We start from the raw sequence: 18,323 nt of genomic DNA on the forward strand, positions 1-18,323 counted from the left end.
GGTGACGTCTCGTGGGCTTTTATGCAGATGTGTGACTATAGAAGGCAAAGTTATAGAAAAAATAGACAAAAAAAAAAACAATACGCATAATAGCAAACATTATATTTAATTATGTCTCCAAAATCCATTATTAAAATTGTTCAGTTACACTTAATAAAATGATATATTTATAAATGTTTATACAATATCATGCGGCAAGTACAGCACAGAACACTTTAAAAGCACTTTAAAAGCAAAAGTGTATATAAAAGTTCCCTTAATCCGATCTCCAGAGAACAATAATGTAACCGCGGCATCAGTTAGAATGGCTGGCAGTAGAGACGTTATTTCAGACAGGCAGCGCTTGGAAACTCCTTGTGTGCAGGACAAGGTTCTACGACCTGTAGCTGCTGTTCGGGGAATCCGGGTTTCTCTCGCATGTGAGAGCTTGACTGAGCCACCCCTTTGGGGGCGACACCCCCAGCCACCGAACTGGGGTAGCGAGTGTGGTGTGGGTGTGGAGAGAAGCTGAGATCAGGTGAGAGCCGCTCTGATTTGATGCTGAGGTTGAAATGGGAGTGGAACGCTGACTCTGTGGAGGTCATTGCAGAGAAATGGCGCCCCCCTGTGGACATCCTACAAAACAAAATCCCAAAGAAGTGGCGGAGACATTTCGAAGAACTACCAATTTTCACTACTGCGTGATAAGACTTAAATCATTATTGACAGGTATGTATCAAAAGAGGTTTTAAGGATTCTCACTTGCACACCAGGACAAAACTGCATGTGAAGAAGTTGTTAGTAAAATACACTGCTGTATAATCAGCAGGAATTCCCTGTCAAAGTCAGTGAAGCTCTTAGTAAAATACACAACTGGATATTTTTTAAAGCAAGCAGTATCTGAAATTCAGGAAATAAAGCAGCAGCAAAGCTATTTTTACTCTACAATACATCGTGACTTTTGTAATTCAGAACTGCCGTTTCTTTTGTTGTATGATGCAATTTACTGAAATACCCAACTCGCAAACTGGAGATACTGTCGAAAAGATTTCAGGGGATGGAAACAACCTTTTTGCTCCGTGTTTATACATTCCTATTAAAATATAGCCCATATTTCCGCAGTCAGGTCAAGTAAAATTAGGCTTACCCCCGGCTACTAGAAGACATAAGCTCCTCCTGGTCGTGTGATTCTCGCAAGGGGCCAAACACGCTGTGTCGTGGACTCGCCGAGCTCAGGCAGAGGTTGTCTAAGGAGGTGCAAGAAGAAAGTGTCTAAGCAAGTGGTAAAACATCAACCCTCACAAATATCGAAAATCTGTACTTAAAATAACATCTCAGCATGTTTTATGAGACTAGGATATAATAAACATTTTACTTTCTTTTGTTTCATGTTATTTATTCTGACTTCAAATGCAAAACAATATTACACACACAAAGTAATGGTGGTATTTGAAAAACGTATTAACGGTACAGCTTTGTCTCTAGTTCTTTGACTGCAGTCCGATCAGCTCTAAAAAAACACATGAGACCTGTGCATTCCATTAGGATTAGGGGTGAGAACTACATCAAATAAAATGATCAGAAATAATTGAAGAGGACTGGAAGAGATGACTACTTGGAGGAGAGCCTACATTCACCCAGGCCGTGTCCCAGCAGCCCTGACTTCCCCAGGGCCTGTTTTCGCGGGGGTGGTACCAGCTGCAGAAAGGAGGGACCAGTTGTCAGCCTCCAGCATCAAACAGAAGACCACATTTTGCACAGACAAACATCTTCAGTGCCTCCTAACTGGTAACTGTGCACAGATAATGAAGATACTTTGACTTGACTTTGACTTGACATTGTAGAATCTCTACATCACAGAGGTTTTTAATCAGTTCTTGACGGGCAACATCTCTCACCGCACTGCTGTGGCTGGGCTGCCCCTCAAGCTGGAAGGACTGAGATCTCCTACTGTCACCCACACTGAGAGGGACAGACGTCTTCATCTCCTGGGATTGGCTCCAGTTGCTATGGGGGAAGCCTGCGGAACCAGTTCATTCAGAGAAACAGTGTAACAGGAAACGTGAAATCAGTAAGATACACACAAACTTTGAGAAGAAGAACAACTATTTTTAAAACTTTCTGTTGAGAAACACCTTAATACACGCAACATTTCTTTTTCAGACATCTCTGAAACACCTCTCTGTTTTCTCAATGAATTTTAAATAAGGGATGCCATAATAAAAATGAAAAATAATTTAATTATCACAAATATGAAATATATGTCACGCCCACAGTGGTGGGGCAACACAGCTGCTAGCAATCGGCACAAATCGATACCATAGTCAAATCCAAAGCGTACCACAGAACGGTGCGAAGTATTGTTGCCATGCGAATGTCAGCTACTGAGCGTTTCAATTGTCCTGTGTATTCCCTGCCTGCCTTGTCCTACCCTGCTGTCCTGCCTGCCCTGCTGCCCTGGTCAACCCTGCCCCCCTGCCTGATCCCGTCTGCCCCGCTTGCCTGTCCTGCCCTGCATCCCTGGTCTGCCTTCGTCCTCTCTCCCCTTCCTTCGTCTCCACGTCCCGTCTCTGCCTATAGGACTGAACTCACCAGCTTTCGACTCTCTGCGCTCAACTTCACTACCTGTTTGGATTTCCCTTTTGGCTTTTGGTGAACTTGGCTTACGTGACAATAAACCCTTCCCCCGCATTACGGGGTCTGCCTCCTTTCTGGTGTCCAGGTGTCATAATATAGGTGTAAGTAGGGGTGTTGTTAGACCTACTTTAGAGGCTTTAGCCCCACTCAAATATTTTTTAGCCCCCCCCCCCCCCAAAAAAAAAAGTCAAGTTAAGTAGGTTTATTGGTCATGGTCATTTCAGCCATATACACATTTCACAGTATACACAGTATATAGTGAAACAAAACATTGTTCCTCCAGGACCAAGGTGCACTAAAAACAAAAGGACAGAAACATCACAGGACTACACAAGTGCCGTCTACAGGACAAGGTAGCAAAGTGATAGTCGTCTACAGGACAAGGTAGCAAAGTGATAGCCGGTTACAGGACAAGGTAGCAAAGTGATAGCCGTTTACAGGGCAAGGTAGCAAAGTGATAGCCGTTTACAGGACAAGGTAGCAAAGTGATAGCCGTTTACAGGGCAAGGTAGCAAAGTGATAGCCGTTTACAGGGCAAGGTAGCAAAGTGATAGCCGTTTACAGGGCAAGGTAGCAAAGTGATAGCCGTTTACAGGGCAAGGTAGCAAAGTGATAGCCGTTTACAGGGCAAGGTAGCAAAGTGATAGCCGTTTACAGGGCAAGGTAGCAAAGTGATAGCCGTTTACAGGACAAGGTAGCAAAGTGATAGCCGTTACAGGACAAGGTAGCAAAGTGATAGCCGTTACAGGACAAGGTAGCAAAGTGATAGCCGTTTACAGGACAAGGTAGCAAAGTGATAGCCGTTTACAGGACAAGGTAGCAAAGTGATAGCCGTTTACAGGGCAAGGTAGCAAAGTGATAGCCGTTTACAGGGCAAGGTAGCAAAGTGATAGCCGTTACAGGACAAGGTAGCAAAGTGATAGCCGTTTACAGGACAAGGTAGCAAAGTGATAGCCGTTTACAGGGCAAGGTAGCAAAGTGATAGCCGTCTACAGGGCAAGGTAGCAAAGTGATAGCCGTTTACAGGACAAGGTAGCAAAGTGATAGCCGTTTACAGGACAAGGTAGCAAAGTGATAGTCGTCTACAGGACAAGGTAGCAAAGTGATAGCCGTTTACAGGACAAGGTAGCAAAGTGATAGCCGTTTACAGGGCAAGGTAGCAAAGTGATAGCCGTTTACAGGACAAGGTAGCAAAGTGATAGCCGTTACAGGACAAGGTAGCAAAGTGATAGCCGTTACAGGACAAGGTAGCAAAGTGATAGCCGTCTACAGGACAAGGTAGCAAAGTGATAGCCGTCTACAGGACAAGGTAGCAAAGTGATAGTCGTCTACAGGACAAGGTAGCAAAGTGATAGTCGTCTACAGGACAAGGTAGCAAAGTGATAGCCGGTTACAGGACAAGGTAGCAAAGTGATAGCCGTTTACAGGGCAAGGTAGCAAAGTGATAGCCGTTTACAGGGCAAGGTAGCAAAGTGATAGCCGTTTACAGGGCAAGGTAGCAAAGTGATAGCCGTTTACAGGACAAGGTAGCAAAGTGATAGCCGTTACAGGACAAGGTAGCAAAGTGATAGCCGTTACAGGACAAGGTAGCAAAGTGATAGCCGTTACAGGACAAGGTAGCAAAGTGATAGCCGTTTACAGGACAAGGTAGCAAAGTGATAGCCGTCTACAGGGCAAGGTAGCAAAGTGATAGCCGTTTACAGGACAAGGTAGCAAAGTGATAGTCGTCTACAGGACAAGGTAGCAAAGTGATAGCCGTTTACAGGACAAGGTAGCAAAGTGATAGCCGTTTACAGGGCAAGGTAGCAAAGTGATAGCCGTTTACAGGACAAGGTAGCAAAGTGATAGTCGTCTACAGGACAAGGTAGCAAAGTGATAGCCGGTTACAGGACAAGGTAGCAAAGTGATAGCCGTTTACAGGGCAAGGTAGCAAAGTGATAGCCGTTTACAGGGCAAGGTAGCAAAGTGATAGCCGTTTACAGGGCAAGGTAGCAAAGTGATAGCCGTTTACAGGGCAAGGTAGCAAAGTGATAGCCGTTTACAGGGCAAGGTAGCAAAGTGATAGCCGTTTACAGGGCAAGGTAGCAAAGTGATAGCCGTTTACAGGGCAAGGTAGCAAAGTGATAGCCGTTTACAGGACAAGGTAGCAAAGTGATAGCCGTTACAGGACAAGGTAGCAAAGTGATAGCCGTTACAGGACAAGGTAGCAAAGTGATAGCCGTTTACAGGACAAGGTAGCAAAGTGATAGCCGTTTACAGGACAAGGTAGCAAAGTGATAGCCGTTTACAGGGCAAGGTAGCAAAGTGATAGCCGTTTACAGGGCAAGGTAGCAAAGTGATAGCCGGTTACAGGACAAGGTAGCAAAGTGATAGCCGGTTACAGGACAAGGTAGCAAAGTGATAGCCGGTTACAGGACAAGGTAGCAAAGTGATAGCCGTTTACAGGGCAAGGTAGCAAAGTGATAGCCGTTTACAGGGCAAGGTAGCAAAGTGATAGCCGTTTACAGGGCAAGGTAGCAAAGTGATAGCCGTTTACAGGGCAAGGTAGCAAAGTGATAGCCGTTTACAGGGCAAGGTAGCAAAGTGATAGCCGTTTACAGGACAAGGTAGCAAAGTGATAGCCGGTTACAGGACAAGGTAGCAAAGTGATAGCCGGTTACAGGACAAGGTAGCAAAGTGATAGCCGTTTACAGGGCAAGGTAGCAAAGTGATAGCCGTTTACAGGGCAAGGTAGCAAAGTGATAGCCGTTTACAGGGCAAGGTAGCAAAGTGATAGCCGTTACAGGACAAGGTAGCAAAGTGATAGCCGTTACAGGACAAGGTAGCAAAGTGATAGTCGTCTACAGGACAAGGTAGCAAAGTGATAGCCGTTACAGGACAAGGTAGCAAAGTGATAGCCGTTACAGGACAAGGTAGCAAAGTGATAGCCGTCTACAGGACAAGGTAGCAAAGTGATAGTCGTCTACAGGACAAGGTAGCAAAGTGATAGCCGGTTACAGGACAAGGTAGCAAAGTGATAGCCGTTTACAGGGCAAGGTAGCAAAGTGATAGCCGTTTACAGGGCAAGGTAGCAAAGTGATAGCCGTTTACAGGGCAAGGTAGCAAAGTGATAGCCGTTTACAGGACAAGGTAGCAAAGTGATAGCCGTTACAGGACAAGGTAGCAAAGTGATAGCCGTTACAGGACAAGGTAGCAAAGTGATAGCCGTTACAGGACAAGGTAGCAAAGTGATAGCCGTTTACAGGACAAGGTAGCAAAGTGATAGCCGTTTACAGGACAAGGTAGCAAAGTGATAGCCGTTTACAGGGCAAGGTAGCAAAGTGATAGCCGTTTACAGGGCAAGGTAGCAAAGTGATAGCCGTTACAGGACAAGGTAGCAAAGTGATAGCCGTTTACAGGACAAGGTAGCAAAGTGATAGCCGTTTACAGGACAAGGTAGCAAAGTGATAGCCGTCTACAGGGCAAGGTAGCAAAGTGATAGTCGTCTACAGGACAAGGTAGCAAAGTGATAGCCGTTTACAGGACAAGGTAGCAAAGTGATAGCCGGTTACAGGACAAGGTAGCAAAGTGATAGCCGTTTACAGGGCAAGGTAGCAAAGTGATAGCCGTTTACAGGGCAAGGTAGCAAAGTGATAGCCGTTTACAGGACAAGGTAGCAAAGTGATAGCCGTCTACAGGACAAGGTAACAAAGTGATAGCCGTTTACAGGGCAAGGTAGCAAAGTGATAGCCGTTTACAGGACAAGGTAGCAAAGTGATAGCCGTTTACAGGACAAGGTAGCAAAGTGATAGCCGTCTACAGGACAAGGTAGCAAAGTGATAGCCGTTACAGGACAAGGTAGCAAAGTGATAGCCGTTTACAGGACAAGGTAGCAAAGTGATAGCCGTTTACAGGACAAGGTAGCAAAGTGATAGCCGTCTACAGGACAAGGTAGCAAAGTGATAGCCGTTTACAGGACAAGGTAGCAAAGTGATAGCCGTTTACAGGACAAGGTAGCAAAGTGATAGCCGTCTACAGGACAAGGTAGCAAAGTGATAGCCGTTACAGGACAAGGTAGCAAAGTGATAGCCGTTACAGGACAAGGTAGCAAAGTGATAGCCGTTTACAGGACAAGGTAGCAAAGTGATAGCCGTTTACAGGACAAGGTAGCAAAGTGATAGCCGTTTACAGGACAAGGTAGCAAAGTGATAGCCGTTACAGGACAAGGTAGCAAAGTGATAGCCGTTACAGGACAAGGTAGCAAAGTGATAGCCGTTACAGGACAAGGTAGCAAAGTGATAGCCGTTACAGGACAAGGTAGCAAAGTGATAGCCGTTACAGGACAAGGTAGCAAAGTGATAGCCGTTTACAGGACAAGGTAGCAAAGTGATAGCCGTTACAGGACAAGGTAGCAAAGTGATAGCCGTTTACAGGACAAGGTAGCAAAGTGATAGCCGTTACAGGACAAGGTAGCAAAGTGATAGCCGTCTACAGGACAAGGTAGCAAAGTGATAGCCGTTTACAGGACAAGGTAGCAAAGTGATAGCCGTTACAGGACAAGGTAGCAAAGTGATAGCCGTTACAGGACAAGGTAGCAAAGTGATAGCCGTCTACAGGACAAGGTAGCAAAGTGATAGCCGTCTACAGGACAAGGTAGCAAAGTGATAGCCGTTTACAGGACAAGGTAGCAAAGTGATAGCCGTTTACAGGACAAGGTAGCAAAGTGATAGCCGTTACAGGACAAGGTAGCAAAGTGATAGCCGTTTACAGGGCAAGGTAGCAAAGTGATAGCCGTTACAGGACAAGGTAGCAAAGTGATAGCCGTCTACAGGACAAGGTAGCAAAGTGATAGCCGTTACAGGACAAGGTAGCAAAGTGATAGCCGTCTACAGGACAAGGTAGCAAAGTGATAGCCGTTACAGGACAAGGTAGCAAAGTGATAGCCGTTTACAGGACAAGGTAGCAAAGTGATAGCCGTTTACAGGACAAGGTAGCAAAGTGATAGCCGTTTACAGGACAAGGTAGCAAAGTGATAGCCGTTTACAGGACAAGGTAGCAAAGTGATAGCCGTTTACAGGACAAGGTAGCAAAGTGATAGCCGTTTACAGGGCAAGGTAGCAAAGTGATAGCCGTTACAGGACAAGGTAGCAAAGTGATAGCCGTCTACAGGACAAGGTAGCAAAGTGATAGCCGTTACAGGACAAGGTAGCAAAGTGATAGCCGTTTACAGGACAAGGTAGCAAAGTGATAGCCGTCTACAGGACAAGGTAGCAAAGTGATAGCCGTTACAGGACAAGGTAGCAAAGTGATAGCCGTTTACAGGACAAGGTAGCAAAGTGATAGCCGTTTACAGGACAAGGTAGCAAAGTGATAGCCGTTTACAGGACAAGGTAGCAAAGTGATAGCCGTTTACAGGACAAGGTAGCAAAGTGATAGCCGTTTACAGGACAAGGTAGCAAAGTGATAGCCGTTACAGGACAAGGTAGCAAAGTGATAGCCGTTTACAGGACAAGGTAGCAAAGTGATAGCCGTTACAGGACAAGGTAGCAAAGTGATAGCCGTTTACAGGACAAGGTAGCAAAGTGATAGCCGTTTACAGGACAAGGTAGCAAAGTGATAGCCGTTTACAGGACAAGGTAGCAAAGTGATAGCCGTTTACAGGACAAGGTAGCAAAGTGATAGCCGTTTACAGGACAAGGTAGCAAAGTGATAGCCGTTACAGGACAAGGTAGCAAAGTGATAGCCGTTTACAGGACAAGGTAGCAAAGTGATAGCCGTTTACAGGACAAGGTAGCAAAGTGATAGCCGTTTACAGGACAAGGTAGCAAAGTGATAGCCGTTACAGGACAAGGTAGCAAAGTGATAGCCGTCTACAGGACAAGGTAGCAAAGTGATAGCCGTTTACAGGACAAGGTAGCAAAGTGATAGCCGTTTACAGGGCAAGGTAGCAAAGTGATAGCCGTTTACAGGGCAAGGTAGCAAAGTGATAGCCGTTTACAGGGCAAGGTAGCAAAGTGATAGCCGTTTACAGGGCAAGGTAGCAAAGTGATAGCCGTTACAGGACAAGGTAGCAAAGTGATAGCCGTTTACAGGGCAAGGTAGCAAAGTGATAGCCGTTACAGGACAAGGTAGCAAAGTGATAGCCGTTTACAGGACAAGGTAGCAAAGTGATAGCCGTCTACAGGACAAGGTAGCAAAGTGATAGCCGTTTACAGGGCAAGGTAGCAAAGTGATAGCCGTTACAGGACAAGGTAGCAAAGTGATAGCCGTTTACAGGACAAGGTAGCAAAGTGATAGCCGTCTACAGGACAAGGTAGCAAAGTGATAGCCGTTTACAGGGCAAGGTAGCAAAGTGATAGTCGTCTACAGGACAAGGTAGCAAAGTGATAGCCGTTTACAGGGCAAGGTAGCAAAGTGATAGCCGTTTACAGGGCAAGGTAGCAAAGTGATAGCCGTTACAGGACAAGGTAGCAAAGTGATAGCCGTTTACAGGACAAGGTAGCAAAGTGATAGCCGTTTACAGGACAAGGTAGCAAAGTGATAGCCGTTTACAGGACAAGGTAGCAAAGTGATAGCCGTTTACAGGACAAGGTAGCAAAGTGATAGCCGTTTACAGGACAAGGTAGCAAAGTGATAGCCGTTTTCCCTGACAAGCATTCACAACATGGCAAAAAGGCTGCACCTTTCCCTACCGGGCCAGGCATGTGCCTTACCTGAGTGAGGCATCATTAAGGAGCAGTGAGTGCCGGCTGGCAGTCTTTGAGACCCTGGGCTCGGTTTGGCAATCCCCATGAAAGGAACCCCATTCTCAGTGGACAGGGAGCCCCCTGGAGGGCTATCCAGAGCCTGCACCTTTAAAGAGAACAACATATGGAAGAGAGAGGAAGAAAAAGAGTTCATTTTGTTCAGTGAGACCAGACAGTAAATGGCTTACTCTATCTGTTTTAGAACATATATTGTGAGAAAACCACCATGCATGTAGACCCTGCCATCCTCTGTCTGCCTGGCCATGTGGGTGTGATCTGGTCTCACCCACTTGTGAAACACATGATTTGCATTTCTTTTTCGGTAAAGTGCGATCTCCCCTGAGACCGTTAGCATCAAAGCACAAAAACGATACTCCTCGCAGTGCCTTGGGTTAGCGCGGTTTGCTAAAAACTAACACCTTTGCTTTTGTTCAAAGTGCGTGCTGAGCCAGCCAGCAGCCTTTAATAAGCTAGCTTGGGGGTAGCTGTTTACATTCTGGCGTCTGTGAAAGTGGCAGTGCGCTGTGGCCATTCCTGCGCCGAGCCCTTGGCACCATGGGGCGTCTGCGTGTGCGCCCTCCTCTTCCCGCTGCCCTCTGCTGGCGAGACTTTTCCGGCGCAGGGTCTACGGTGCAGAGCAAGAGTTAAATTAAAGACTTTTTAAGACCATTATTTAAGACCTATTTCACATCCATACTGGCAAAAGAAGTATGAAGGAAAATCTGAGTCCCAGAATTGCTCGCAAAGTCATTTAATTTATTCACATTCAACATGAACATTCTGCTTTTTTTTGATGAGCGGAGACACCATGCTAACCCACACACCACATCCCAACACACTGAGCTGGGTGTGCCGCGATGAAACTCCGACCAGGCTACGCAGTTTGCAGTTAATGGTTAGTGGGTACTGGTCATTGGTTCCATGCTGGTTTCGTTCCGTAGTTCAGTTGAAGCATGATATATATATATATACACACACACACACACACACATTTTTCAACAAAACACATGTAAAAGCGAGACTTAAGTTAATGCAACTTTGTAAAAGTACAGTAGTCCCGCAAAATCAATGAATAATACATTAAAAGATAAGTAGCTAAAACCGTGGATGACAGCAAACCATCCACTCACCCCACATATAACATGACATATGGTAAATCACAAATCACACATGGTAGGTCATTGGCAACATTAAATGCAGTGATAGTACTGTACACTGTACATTATTATGCAGTAGCGTACAGTGCGGCACTCGCTCCAATGAAAGGGATTCTGAAGTTTTAGCCTAATTCTCAAGAGACGACAGAGCAATGAAAAAATATGTATGAAGGGATGATGGAGCGATGAAAATCATGCTTTTTATACCCCTCAAAGGACGAAGGAACAAGCATAGACTACATCATTTTACAATGAAAAATACTGCATCATGTACCTGTACATAACCTCAAATAGGAACAAATTAAAATTAACTTAGGGGCGGAATTTTAAAACCCCTGAACCGTTCTGTAATTTCAAACCACGGATCACACTGCAACATTGACTTAATAATCCAATCAATTTTCAAAACTTGTCAAAATCGTATTTAAGACATTTTGAGGCCTAAAATTCAGATTATTGAATTCTGGACTTTTTAAGGACCCATGGAAACCCTGGAGAGAGAGAGAGAGAGAGAGAGAAGGGGAGATAGAGAGGGAGAGAGAGAGAGCTCAGCAGAGAAAAGACCCCCATCGTGACAAAACGCAATGAAACCCTCGCTCGGCGTGGCACCTGCAGTATGTCCGCGTTCGTGCGGTTCTCCTGAGGCTCGCTGAACGCCGTGTACTTCAGGAGCACCTGGTCCATGTTGCTGCTGGCGTACTGGTACAGGTGGTTGGAGTGGTTGAAGATGATGAGGGCGATCTCGCAGTCGCACAGCACGCTCAGCTCGTACGCCTTCTTCATCAGGCCGAACTTCCGTTTCGTGAAGGTCACCTGCCGAGTATTACAAAGGGGGCTTTGCCTTTGATACACCATAACCGTGCATATTTAAAAGAGAACGTGGAACAGAAAATATAATCATATCCAAAAATATTTCAAAAGTTGGACTGAGAGCTAACAGCAGCTAGCGGTTAAGTGGGTTACACCTTTCTATTCACGTTCTGAAGGTCGTCTGCTCGAGCCGTGGCACATGTCTCTGTTTGGCCCTTGAGTGAGGCCCTTAACTCAAAATTATCCAGGGGTGCCAGATAAATGGCCTTACACTGTTTCATTCTTAACAGTGTGTGTGTGTATATATGTGTGTGTGTGTGTGTGTGTGTCTCAAAGGAGACAGAATATGTCAAAGAAGCATTCTGAGGTACCTGTACTTGTGCAAATGCCAAATTAATTATTTCATTTTGATTCTGCTTTCATGGCACTTGAGCATTTACCTTTAAGTGTCGGCTTTTATGTTAGACCGTCTTCATAAATACCAGAATTTTATTTATTTAGTGGACACTTTTATCCAAAGCAACATACGATCAATGAAACAGGGTCAGTCGGTCCCTGAAACAATTGTAGTTTAAGGTTTTACTCAAGGCCCCCCTCAGTGAAATCAATCTGCCAAACAAGGGATTTTAACTGGCAACCTTCTGGGTACAAGTACACAGGTCTACGCAAGCAGGCGCATATCACACCGTTTGCCCTGTCAGGGTTTTGTTCAGCAGCTTTTTTTTACTTGATTTGGAAAATCTTTTGCATGCTTGATACCTTCAACAGGTCTGGAAACAGTTACAAACAGCCAAAACAAACCGGGGCTGGAGCTTTACCTGTCGGTTTCGCTGGTCCTGAATCTGTGAGATCTTTATCTTCTTCCTTCCCATTCCTGTTCTATCAGTCACTTTCTGGGATAACTTCTTATTCTATGGAAAAATCTGGACATGCTCAGTTTTTTCACAGTACTTATCGTACATTTCACAGAGTCTATTCAATTACAGTTAATTACAAGGACCAGGGACCAAAAATGTTCCTTTATGCTATCAAGAGACTGAAAAGAAGACCTAAGACCTAATCAGAGGTGGAACATTCAGATCCAGAAAGTAAAAATCCAGACGAAGATTTTGTGTCAGCCAACCAGTAGAGTATAAAGAGTCACAGTCACAGAGTACTCAACTGTTTGGTTGAAACAAAATCTTGGTCTGGATTTGTACTCTCTGGACCTGAAATCTCCACCTCTGGATCTAAGAGTCATTATTAATTCCTTTTCAGTCATGTGCATTTCCAAAATAGTTGTTTTCAAACCATTCATTGTTTTCTTGCCATTTTCCCCCCTAATTTTTCAGACTCCAGTGTAAAACACAAAAATTAAATCTCAAAGCAAAACTGAGATTATGTGTATTGCACCCTCTTGTGTGTAACTAATTTACACCACAATGCATTGTTACATCCCTACAACGTGTATCATCATATTTTTGAATCGCGAAATATCATGTCGTGGTGTATTGTTACACCCCTAATCAAGAAAAAAAGATACATAAACTCATTCAAAACCTGCAGAAAACCCAGATTAATCTGGAACAAATCCTGATGACTAAGTCCTTCAGATAATATTGTTATACAAAATGAACAATTGCTCAATGCTGCTGTCACTGTGTTCTCATCACTGCTTCTCCAAACTGACTCCCCATCGCAGCCTACAATCAGTGTAAGAGCCCTTCACTCTATTTTATCACTGCCTACTCCCCACCTCCCTCTATGTCTCACTTTAAAATAGGCTGTATTTTCACAATGTTGCCTCTCCATAAGCCTCAAGGGCATAGACTTGGGTAAGGATGGTAGGAACATGTCCCTTCCAGTATTGTGGGGGGGGGGGAGCATTTTTGGGGCTGATTTTGTCCCTAGCAATGTGAAAAACTAAACCTATGCCCTTAATCAGAGGTGGAACATTCAGATCCAGAAAGTAAAAATCCAGACAAAGATTTTGTTTCAACCAACCAGTTGAGTATAAAGAGTCACAGTCACAGAGCACTCAACTGCTTGGTTGGAAGGAAATCTTGGTCTGGATTTTTACTTTCTGGACCTGAACTATCCATCTGCTTCCTGGCTACATTCTTCTATATTCCAGTGTAAATACCATTCAGAAGCCACCAGTCTACAGCTCTACAATATAGTTCCTCTCATTATCCAACCATAGAAAAATGTCTGCTGCACAATCAACAGATTTTACGGTTCTGTTTAATCAGTGTAGAAAGTTGTGCACAATGTTTTTTGTCTTTTAAGGTTGTATTTTTCATGTTTCCTAAGCTTGCAATCTAACTTGTAGGCAAATGACTAGTCATATGGGGCAGCGTGGGGCTCAGTGCCCATGATTGGCTGGTCGCTGATTCGACCCTGACATCAGCAGAAAAGTCACATGTCTGTGGGCCGTTGAGTGAGGCCCTTAACCCCCAGCTCCATGGGTGCCGCTGCAGGAAGCTGCTCTTTGCCACCAAGCTTGCTGTCACCTACATATGTGTCTGTGTGTCATGGCGAGTAAGATGGGGTGGGCGAAAAGAGAATTTCCCCACAAAAATCAAAAAAACTGTTATCAACTGCAGCTTGTCAGAAGTCAACGTCAAGTTTTTTTTTTCCGTCAACTGCACTGTTTTCTTGTACACAGAAATTACAAGCAATCTCTGGGTTAAGTCTTCACCCAAATAAAGAGATATTAAGAAACGATACCAGAGCAGAGCTACAACCTCAAACCTCAGAACTGATAGTCCACAATGTCGAAGCAGTGGGACAGAGGTCAAAGAAAATACATTATAATGCCTTCTCAACTAAACAGGGATGTGGAGAATATCGTCTGAATGTATGACTGGATACCAGAAATATTCCCCCAATGGGACAGGTGTCTCTCCTAAATTTAGCATCAAACTGTGTGTTCGGGGACCTTGCAGTGGATTCTGACTGATGGATTGATTCTCTAATTGCTTGTCAATGACTTCAGGAGTGACTCTGATTGGTTAACACATTTGGTGTCTATGTACTCATGAGCTCATTATTGGTTAGTTCCCAAAGAGTAAATGGTGTGGGGGAAGGAGAATCATACTTCCTGTGTCAGACGCACCATTTTAAAATTCTAACAAAGTATTCACCCCTCTCTCAGTGCACTACATGCTTACAGTATTGCTTTTGTAAATTATCCAAGTGTGACAAGTACGGCTCTGGAAAAAATTACGAGACCACGGCAAATTTGTAGTTTCACTCATTTTTCAGTTTATGCATATATGCCTGTTCTAAAACACAGGTTTTTTCATAAACTCCAGCCTGGCTCTTCCCTGCTTCTCATTAATGAAGGGCTTCTTCCTTGCTTTATGGGTCTTCAGCCCTACTTCTAGGAGCCTGATACACACTGTCCTAGCAGTACAATTCACACCTGCACTTAATATTTTCCATTCCTTTTGAAGGTCACTTGATATCATCTTGCAATTTATGAAGCACTGCCGGACAAGTTGACGGCCATCTCTGGCATTAGAAAGTCGCTTCTGCCCTCTATCTGGCTGGTTTCTGGTCGTTCCCAGTATCTCCTGCTTCACCTCGTTCTTGTGTCATGCTGTCTTAGATATTATGAGCCTGGAAGCAGCCCGCTGCTCAGTGTAGCCTTCTGCCAGCGGAACCAGGATTAAACCAGGATTTAAAAATGCAGATGTTTTTTTTTAATATAGAATGGTCTCTTAATTTTTCCCGAGCTGTGTTTCCTGGGCATTTACGACTGCATATTTGTCTGACCCTATATATATTAATATTTCAAAAAAATCTTCCAAAATACAAGATATTACTGGGAACAACTCTAGGGGATTTATATTGTCAAGCAGTGTAACTAGGTCTAAACTGCATTTAAAAATAAAACAAAAATATCAGTCTTGTGTTATAAACTATAATGAATAATTATTCCTGGAAATGAGAATCATTCGACCCGGAGCTGCATTTAGATATTTTTAAAAAATATATCCACAGGTTAAGCTAACTAATTCACATGGGACACATCTGATGGTCATACAGAAACTTTAAAATACTTAGAAAGAAAAATGTTCACAGCTTCGTTAAATGATGTCCCCGTATAAATATTTTTCAATATAAGGGTGCTGTTCTGTGTTGGTACATTTAAGCAAGATATAGATAAATAATGATTTGGAAAATGTAATTACCATTAATCTATTATTGTTCGAGTATACAGAGTATAAGTCTGTATAACCCATATAAGATACTATGCATATTCAATCAAATATTACATATGACATAAATATGAATATGTAACTAAGTAACGCAAACTGCAGGTTATTTATATGAATACCACGTAGTTTTAAGTACACTTCTAACCAAGTTGTAATGATGATACGTGTCATTTCATAAACATTGAACTACCTACGCATGCCATTTAAATGTTAAGATTAAATAATAAGTATTCCTCACCTGCCTCCGTCGGACAATTCCGTCGGACCTCCTCTGGCACCGTTCCTGCTCCTTAGCAACCCTTACTTTAAGTTTAACTTTAGATATAAAAAAAATATCAAAATTAGAAAAGAACAGCTTCCGTAATAACTGCTGAATTACTTCAGAACTAACCTATTAAACACAGCAGTGTGTATCCTGCATGTAGTTATACGTGGGATGCAGCGATCAACTGTCAAAATCGTCGGTGCGCGAGCCTGTAACTCAAAGAACAGCGGAGGTCTGCTGACGGCCGCGGGGGGGGGCTGTCAATCACCGAAGCTCGCCATCCCATTGGCTGAGAGGCTGTCTAGCCTTGATTATATGAAAATGGTACCTTCGTGTTTTTTATACTTGAATGTACGTTTAGTGGTTAAGCGGGCTGTATGTCGTACCCTGCCTTTCATTAATTACAATTTTACTTTTGAATTTGACACCACTTTCGAAAAAAATGTTTTTTGCGAAAATTAAAAATATTCCATGAAAATTATAAAGGGGAAAGGATTCGCATAAAACTATCCTTCGCGTTTCTTGTGTAAAGCGTGATTCCGATCTGATCTCATTTTCATGCGTCGTATTGTCACTTCGGTTGAAAAGAGAACCATGGTTCCGCGCACTTCAAAGGGACATTACAAGTCTGACCGCAAGACTCACGTCATTCTCTGCGGTGGATTTCACAGCCAAGCCTAATTCAGAAATGTAACTTTTATTTTCTACGTGAAATACATTACAGTACATGGTCTGCAGAATATCCTAGGGCACAGACACACAATGGACAATTTAGAGACGCCAATAAACAATCGGATCTTTTTATACTGGGAGTAGAAACCAGAATTACCCAGAGGAAAAGCTCCCGTAGGCTGTTGCGCTCCACTTGTTTCGGTAATTCTCTTTAAAGCGAGTCACTGCAGGAAAGCTATGTTTGCTCGGGTCAAAGACGTTGAAAGCACGGTGATTTCGTTTGTTGAAATAAAATCCTATGAAAACTTACACCTATATGATTTCCTTCTCGCATAAGCAGTTTAAAGATGGACGGATACAGGTTCAAAATAATATAAAAAACATTTAGCAGAGGAGTGGTGTAGGCCTAATTCTGATTTCCTCTGACCACTAAAAAAACGTAATTCTTTATTTGTATGACCCTTGCCTAAATATTTTCAGCCAGCTATATGTAGGGGTGGTTTTAAAGGCTGCTTTTTACAGTTTGACTAGAAATGTATTAATTTCTTTAATGATTTTATCAACCTTTGAATATTCTGTGACAAACTAGTGTATTCAAACTCAGGGGTGCCACTACACATTTTAGACCACATAAAAGCAAATCATATTTGGCCCCCAATCCAGACTAATCCAAACATTTTAAGGCCCCGCACACACAAACACACCCACCCCTGTTCAAGCTTAGAACAAGAGACATTGTTATAAAAAAATATAAAAACTAACTTTTTATTTGCTGTATTGAAGTGACCAAAACAAGGAAAGTCAAAGCTTGGATATCACTCTGTATCTGTAGATAGAATCCGGCAGCTTTTCTCAAGTCGTACTTGAAAAACTGACTTTCGGCATGGTTACTGAAGCTGCCAGTGACATAACACGAATTTACTCCAACCTTCTTTTGCTTGGTGGAAAATCCTTAACACCGACTGACCAACAGCCAGCACATCTAGCTAGGGGACCTGCTTCTAATGCACCGGTGAACATGTAGATTCATTCGACCTAAGCACTTCAACACAAAATAATCTGCAAAGATGGATGAGGTCAAAGTTGCCGGTAGTTTCCGTAGAGAGCTGGAAAACAATGAAAATGAGTGATAAACCAGGAACAAAGTCTGAATAAACAGCAGCGGGAATAAAGGACTGAACAATTTTTGCAGTATGTGAGTGACATTCTGCGAATTATGCTTCCTATCGAAGAGGTTGAACTTCTCAGTCTGTCACAGAACAAACAACTGGAGGTACAGCTAATGGTCACGGTCGGGGGCCCCAAGGAAACGCTCTTTAAAATATGAAACGAACCCCCCCCCCCCAACAAGCACAAAGACTTGCCTGTTTCTTCTCAGCTGCAGGAGCTAAGAAAACCCTTAGGTGAGATCGCATGTTCAGATTGCACACTGTTTCCCTGAAACTGCTCACTTCTGCTTTTAGGAGGACTGGGGTAATGCCGTTTCAATGCTTGCGGTGGTACTGGCAGAGTCTGAAATAGGCCATCTGGTCACATGTGACTCATGTGTGAATACTGTGTTGGTTGTGAGCTCCTACAGAGTAATCTGAAGATCTGTCTTTATCCACCACACCTGATGGTGTGCTGAACATATTAGCCATGACTTAAAATAAGTGTGTGACATCTCACACTCCTAGATCTCATTTAGCAAGAACATTTGCTAAACAGACACTGCTACCTGGGCAAAGCATTCCGCATGAGAAATAACAAGGTATGAAAAGGTTACCCGTTTTTTTAATCAAATGTTCTCTCTCTCACATTCGGAAATAACTGCAGTCCACGTTCAATGGAAATAGTTTCGTTGCGGTGGTGTCATAAGTTCAACACAAAGTCT

At 43.5% G+C, this 18,323-nt stretch overlaps 1 protein-coding gene across 3 annotated transcripts; it reads right to left on the minus strand.

Annotated features, from left to right (window-relative positions):
* Nucleotides 1-87: 87 nt before the first annotated feature.
* Nucleotides 88-18,222, minus strand: LOC111836540 (uncharacterized). 3 transcript variants are annotated; one of them, XM_023797902.2, is made up of 10 exons: nucleotides 15,905-15,996; nucleotides 15,752-15,828; nucleotides 12,127-12,219; nucleotides 11,108-11,311; nucleotides 9,835-9,966; nucleotides 9,309-9,447; nucleotides 1,878-1,999; nucleotides 1,611-1,677; nucleotides 1,127-1,226; nucleotides 88-615 (listed from the first exon to the last, which is right to left on the minus strand). In XM_023797902.2, exons 3-10 carry the CDS (start codon nucleotides 12,178-12,180, stop codon nucleotides 324-326), a joined length of 1,110 nt encoding a protein of 369 aa, XP_023653670.1. In that variant the 5' UTR covers nucleotides 12,181-12,219; nucleotides 15,752-15,828; nucleotides 15,905-15,996; the 3' UTR covers nucleotides 88-323. The 3 variants fall into 3 exon arrangements, with proteins under 3 accessions (XP_023653670.1, XP_023653669.1, XP_023653671.1); XM_023797901.2 differs by having other exon boundaries at nucleotides 15,752-16,000; XM_023797903.2 differs by having other exon boundaries at nucleotides 475-615; nucleotides 1,595-1,677; nucleotides 15,752-18,222.
* Between the last annotated feature and the right edge of the window lie 101 nt (nucleotides 18,223-18,323).

Source organism: Paramormyrops kingsleyae, chromosome 21 (genome assembly GCF_048594095.1).
Source record: "Paramormyrops kingsleyae isolate MSU_618 chromosome 21, PKINGS_0.4, whole genome shotgun sequence".
Lineage (NCBI taxonomy): Eukaryota > Metazoa > Chordata > Actinopteri > Osteoglossiformes > Mormyridae > Paramormyrops > Paramormyrops kingsleyae.